The sequence below is a fragment of the Aegilops tauschii genome, chromosome 5, assembly GCF_002575655.3.
Source record: "Aegilops tauschii subsp. strangulata cultivar AL8/78 chromosome 5, Aet v6.0, whole genome shotgun sequence".
NCBI lineage: Eukaryota > Viridiplantae > Streptophyta > Magnoliopsida > Poales > Poaceae > Aegilops > Aegilops tauschii.
In genome coordinates, this window is record NC_053039.3 from 523,523,499 (window position 1) to 523,530,191 (window position 6,693).

At 46.4% G+C, this 6,693-nt stretch overlaps 1 protein-coding gene across 1 annotated transcript; it reads left to right on the plus strand.

Moving 5' to 3' along the window:
* Positions 1–3,632: 3,632 nt before the first annotated feature.
* On the plus strand, positions 3,633–5,344 carry LOC141022488 (uncharacterized). The gene is made up of 5 exons (XM_073498751.1): positions 3,633–3,765; positions 3,861–4,124; positions 4,257–4,461; positions 4,552–4,620; positions 4,710–5,344. The coding sequence occupies exons 1-5, from the start codon at positions 3,709–3,711 to the stop codon at positions 5,120–5,122; spliced, it is 1,008 nt and encodes a 335-aa protein (XP_073354852.1). The 5' UTR covers positions 3,633–3,708; the 3' UTR covers positions 5,123–5,344.
* Positions 5,345–6,693: the final 1,349 nt, after the last annotated feature.

The following is a 6,693-nucleotide window of genomic DNA, read 5'->3' on the forward strand; positions in this document are numbered from 1 at the left end:
TATGTGTTTTGATGTACCGAAGGTAGTTTGGAGTCCCGGATATGATCAAGGACATGACGAGGAGTCTCGAAATGGTCGAGACATAAAGATCGATATATTGGACGACAATATTTGGACATCGGAATGGTTTCGGGTGAAATCGGGCATTTACCGGAGTACCGGGAGGTTACCGGAACCCCCTGGGAGGTATATGGGCCTTATTGGGCCATAGTGGGAGAGAGGAGAAGGGAGCAAAGGAGGGGGCGCCCCCCCCCCAAGCCCAATCCGAATTGGGAGGGGGGCCGGCCCCCCTTTCCTTCCCCCTTCCTCCCCCTTCCTTCCACTCCTAGTCCAACTAGGGAAGGGGGGAATCCTACTCCCGGTGGGAGTAGGACTCCCCATGGGGCGCGCCATAGGAGGGCCGGCCCTCCCCCTCCTCCACTCCTTTATATACGGGGGAGGGGGCACCCCATAGTGACACAAGTTGATCATTGATCTCTTAGCCGTGTGTGGTGCCCCCCTCCACCATAATCCACCTCGGTCATATTGTTGTAGTGCTTAGGCGAAGCCCTGCGCCGGTAGCTTCATCATCACCGTCATCACGCCATCATGCTGACGAAGCTCTTCCCCGACACTCTGCTAGATCGTGAGTTCGTGGGACGTCACCGAGCCGAACGTGTGCAGATCGCGGAGGTGCCGTACCTTCGGTGCTAGGATCGGTCGATCGTGAAGACGTACGACTACATCAACCACGTTGTCATAATGCTTCCGCTTACGGTCTACGAGGGTACGTGGACAACAATCTCCCCTCTCGTTGCTATGCATCACCATGATCTTGCGTGTGCGTAGGAATTTTTTTGAAATTACTACGTTCTTCAACAGTAGTTTATATTAGACTAGTCATAGTGGGAGTAACTTAGGTAGTAACATAGCGCACTTTGAAATTTCTTTGCTTATGTGGCAAGTAGTTAATAAGAAGTGGTAACATAATATGTTACTGTAACATAGCACTTTCGAGGCAAAATGAGTCTATGAGCAAATAAATGAAGCAATGTATGACACTACTACTTGAAAGTGCTTATGTGAGCCCGAGCTCACAGGCTCTCGGAATCAACACCTTTTATATATCTCGCGATCTGTGCCGTGGTGACGTGTATGATCCTCTTTGCTACTCACCGAAATAGGGCATGGCCCACAGCTCAGGTAACTCTGTGAGTTAGATATGCGGCGGATCAGACGGAGGGAGGACGAGTTGGACCGTTCCGTCAACGATTCTGTCCCCACTGAGCCATTGTACTCATTTAAGGCAACACGGTTGACAACTACCAATCTTCTCCGACACTACTTTTCCTCCTCTTTTTAGCTGCGGAACAAGTGAAGCGTCGGGTAGCTTGGCCGATCGATCCTGTGCGAGCATACCACCAGAATCCAGCCGGAGAGCATGTCTTCATCGTCCTCCACCACAGTATTCGAGGATCTGCCCCCGCTCATCAGGTACCCGGAGTGCGGTGGGCGGGTCGATCGCTCGTTCGGGAGCGAATGCTGGAGTTCGTTTCTACAAGTGCGTCAATAAAGATGTGAGTTCGATCCCACCAGTCGTTTCTGTATCTTTTTAACTGTGAGCATCCTCGAAATCTAGTTCTAATTCGAGCCCTTGCTGTTGGTGATCTGATTTTTTGTTGCAGGCTGGCATCTGCAACTACATGAGGAATAAGGAGGAGTACCTCGCAGAGCTCAGCTTCCATTTGGGGATGGCGCAGCAGGCAGTCCACGGAAGCACTCAGGCGGGATCTTACCTTCACCGCAGAGTTCGTCTAGGCGAGCAGATCCACGGCATTGCAGCGCCCACTCAAGCGTGGAGGGCGCAAACCATGGTCAACCAAGGGGGATCGTCAGCCTCCGCGCTTCGTGTGCTTGTGTTTCTAGATGCGGCCATTCTGTTGGTGGTGGTTCTCCTGCTGCTGGCGGTGATGAAAGTAGTATTCCTACTTAGCAGATAGAAGTAGGCACTGATGATGTACTAGTCCTAATCACTAGATTAGGTAGTATCAATGAAGAAGTGGTACGGTAGCTCCAGGGAATTAAATTTGTGAGGGTTATCCATGTAAGACTCATGTATTCGGTCATCTTATGAGTAATCAAGTATGTTGAATTATGGATCAATCTTTGTTCTACTTAACCAAATGATATATTTAGTATTTATCTGTAATTTCTACACTAATTGTACCTAACAGGAGGGACACGCGTAGTAGTAGACACGTGGCCGGTCACAATAAATTGTACCTACCAGCTCCAGCCGAACCTTATCTCACCCGCGCCATCCACCCCCCATCCACCCCCCACCCACCAACCTGTCCCCATTCTAGCCATTTGTTTTGCCCGTCCCTCAGTCAGGTCGTCCCCCACGAGCAATCGCCGGTTCGGTGCCCGCCGGCGACCCCATCCGGCGGCACAACCTTACTTGGTAAGCTCGTACTGTATTTAAGCTTGATCCGCTCCCTCCATGGCATAGGAGATTTGCAGAATAGAACTTCTGCTGCATTCAAAAGGGGCACCGGATCTCATATAAATCTGGATCTTCGCACAATGTTAGACTAGTTTGGATTTGTGCAACACTTGACTTGGATTTGTGACTCTGGATCCGCTCGAGTTAATATAATTGATGGGCACCATGCATGGAAGAATTTCTTGTTGCAGTTGTTGTGTGATTGGTATACAACTTTATATACATCTATGCTATGTATGATTCGTATCCCAGTAAGTTCCGGCATTTTCCATGAAGCTCAATTTTTGTTTTCTTCGATTTAGGCATCATGTCTGACGCTAGTAGCTGCGAGGGAGCGCCAGAGGGTATGGAGAAGACAGGCCAACCACTTGAGGAACAGGCACCTCCAGCCCCCTCATCTCGGATATCAGTCAAGAAAGCAGTTGAAGTAATCGATTCGTTCAATGATTACAAGAGGTGGCTCATTACTGAAATTGGGTTTGGCGGCATGCTCAAACTTCCTGCTATTCAGAAGCTTAACCTGAAGTTCAGTGCCTGGGTTATGAGCAAGGTATCCGTTAGGCGTCGAGCAATTGTTCTGTCCGAATCAAAGATCATAAAGTTCTTCGCGGAGGATGTGCACAAGGTGTTTGGCATACCATGTGGCCATCGTAGTGTTAAAGGGCGTGATGGTTTCATTAAGCCAGAGGCAATAAGTTTCATAAAGGGCACACTAGGGATGGACAAGACTGGGGTTCATAGCCTGCGTGCTGCCGAGGAATTCCTCATGCGTGAGATAGCTGAGTCGTCCAGCAAGCTCGAGAAGGACTGCTTCCAAATTGCATTTGTCATTTTTGTGATGGGTCATGTGCTGGCACCCAGGACAAAACACGATTATGGGACTATAGATTATTGGGGAGCACTTGCGAACACAGAGAATATATCGCAATTCAATTGGTGTGAGTTTGTCCTGGATTTCTTGCTCGAGGCAGTCCGCCGTTTGAAGAATGATATGATGGCCAATAATCCAAACACGAACCTTGTTGGCTGTCATCTATTTCTGCAGGTAAGATAAGTTCTTACTTGTAGTATTAATTATGCGCGAACCAGCTCTCATGCCTATCTTGTTCATAACTATGTGTGTTCAGGTCTTTTTCCTCGACAATGTGGACCTAGGAATTTTCAATAAGAAGCATAATGTCCTTCCTCGGATCAGTGAGTTTGACTAGGCCACAATTAAAACGATGATTACAATGGCAACTGACTTGGGGAAGGGCCCTGCTTCGTACTCAAAATGCATGGTAGCGACGACACTGATTAATTGAAAGCACAATCATTTAATTATTTTTGTTTACTTATTCACTTTCCTTTAACAATCATATGTTTTCCATCTCAGATCCGTCAGGGTAGTGATTTGTGCTATGCTCGTTGCAATTTATGTGGAGGTGTTGACGACGCCACGAATCAGGCATCAGAAGTTGGCAATTTTCACCAGCCAACCAGTCTAAATGAGGAGCATGGAAATCAAATGAATGAGAGAGCAGGGTTGTTTCATGATTCTTATTCAGCAGCAGCCAACCTCATGGATGTGCAGACACCACTACGTGTGTTGGGTCCAGTTGATTTTGCAGACCACCTACGCAACCGATACCCAAGTCTGGTAGGTGCATAATACATCTCCCATGTGTATTTGCATCACTGCCGAATATGTCTACTGGGAGTATTCGTTGTTTCCACTTTTTATCTGCTGTTGTGTTCTGAAGCTGTTGTCCCTGTTCTTTCACTACATTAGGTCAGGGATGAGTTAACATTCATGCTAAAGGAGCAGAATGCCAAGTGTCAGCGTGAAATCAACACGGCCCGAGTCAACATACAGGCAGACATGATCAAGTTTGTTGATAAACTCATGACATCACTTAGCAATAGGTGCATTTGCTGTTTTGCCCGTGGTTTTACTGACTGCCCAGCAAGAGCAATAGCAATTGAGACATCACCAGGTGCATGAACAGCATAGTGCAATGAAGAAACTAATCCACATTTGGTTTTGCATGCACATTCAGCTGACTGAGTACTAACCTTTTATGCAGCGGACACAATGACGACTCCGGCTGGGCCAAAAATTCCAGGGGTCAGGCTAGACATGTCTGCATGCAAAGGTGCGGGATATTCATGTTATCATCGTTGTTGTCCTAATTGTACTTTGCAATGCGGTCATTTGAATGGAAAACCTTTACTCATGTGGTAGGAGACATGTCTAGAACCAGGGTTGCATCTGAGGTACTGCCAGATCAACAACAAGCAAAAAGGCCAAGACATGATGATGATTTGCCTGCAACACTGAAAGCGGGGATACTTCAGTTTGCAAGGCATACCATGCAGGAAATCAGCGAAAGATTTATTGATCTTCCGAATGATGGCAGGACAACTGTGTTTGGAGAAAGGACTGCTGGACTACCAGGACGGAAATATGTCCACGGGCCTGGTTTTCAGACAGACCCATGGATCAGGGGTGTTGTCCCGTGCCCACCTCAGCCTTATGTTTCTCAACTATTAGAAGAGTTCTTTGCTACTGCACCGCCAGAAGTTCTTTCCAGGTGTTCATATGAATCTTTACTCGCCCAGATATTCTTTTTGTTGATTCTGTATGTGGCTGAATAAAATTTTCCCATTCACACTTATTTCATGCCCAGGAACTTACTTGTGCATGAGAACCCAAGGTTTATACGGATCACTGGGCTAGCACTCAAACAACAGTTGGTTGGAGACGAGTTAATTGATCACGAGCTCATGTCAGTCATCATCAGAAGATATTGCCAGGCTGATCAGGAAGCCGATAAACATTCCCCATACCTGACATGGAGGCACCCTCTGGAGCCAGAATTTTCAGTAAGTCCTGTGTTGTTTTTTTTATGAAAATTCAGTCGAAAAACGTGTAATTGTTGCTGGGCGATGCTGATATATATATATATATATATATATATATATATATATATATATATATATATATATATATATATATATATGTTTGCAGAGTCTGGTTTTATCTAAACAAGATTACTTGCATACGATGTCCATACAGAAGGCACTAGGCGCCATGGTACTGCAGTATGACATCACATCCGCTCAGCTGGTACGCCACACTAACCGTGTGTGCAATTCAGTGTTACCCCTGCCATATTTTTCATGTAGATCCATTTTGCTCATAAGTTTGCACCCATGTCTCTTTTGTCTGTATTGTAGTTCTTCACGCCGGTTCCACGACCTGAGGGATGGATTGTGATATTCTGGGACATGGTTGCCCGCGTCATATATGTCATTGATCCCATGTACAGCAAGAACAGCCAACCACTCATAACTGAGCCAAGAGACGAGATCATTGCTTGGAAGCTACATGATGCGTTGTTTAATTGTTTTGCTGAGTACTATGCTAGTTGGCCAGTCAAGAAAGATGCGTGGAAGCTGAAGTTCCTTGCCCTTGCGCATAGCATTTTTAATCGGTACAGCACTTATGAACTATGTCTCGAATTACAGTAAGCCATTCTTTGGTTCTAAGCATTTTTTATTCCTTCAGAAATGAAAGTGGAGCGTGCACTGTCCACATCACACGTCACTTCGATGGGAAAAAGTTGAAGATTCCCCTTACCAAGGTTTGTTAACGAACTCGGATGTTGCACAGTACTATCATACATTGCTTCATATTTCTACCGTTGCACAAGTCCGATACTCATTGCTCCTGCTGCTGCCGATATCCCACAGCACACCATATCAAAAACAAAGCGGGAAACCCTGCATGAGTGCATGAAGTTGCAGGGCAATTTCTCGTCCCACGCGCGAGACGTATTGTGGCGTCTCCTTGCACCAGCAGACTCTATGTTTGAATCAGAGTGAACCGGCGAAGCAACGAAGTCGCGGTGGAGACACTGTTGGCGTCTCGCACAACATTCTCGTTGGCGTCTCCTCGCCCCAACGAAGTCGCGGGAAACCATGTAGTGTTATGTTCCTTGTCTTTATGTTCCTCGAGTAAGCCATACGATATTATGCTCCGTAGATCCTAATGTGCCACGCTTGAGACTCTAGTCACGGTGTTACTCATGCAAACCAACTTCCTTGATGTATAACTAAAATCCCCTTGTCATATGTGGAATGCATTATGTGAACTAGTTTGTTGGTCTCTACCATACCAATGTTTGTTCATGTAAAGTGAATGAGTTCACACAGTTGACCTTATG

Bases quoted from the DNA above. Each gene is read 5' to 3' on its own strand.
- LOC141022488 (XM_073498751.1), top strand. From the start codon at position 3,709: ATGATTACAATGGCAACTGACTTGGGGAAGGGCCCTGCTTCGTACTCA. The intron at 3,766-3,860 runs GTAGCGACGACA...TTTCCATCTCAG, and splicing joins CTTCGTACTCAAAATGCATG to ATCCGTCAGGGTAGTGATTT. The intron at 4,462-4,551 runs GTGCATGAACAG...CCTTTTATGCAG, and splicing joins AGCAATTGAGACATCACCAG to CGGACACAATGACGACTCCG.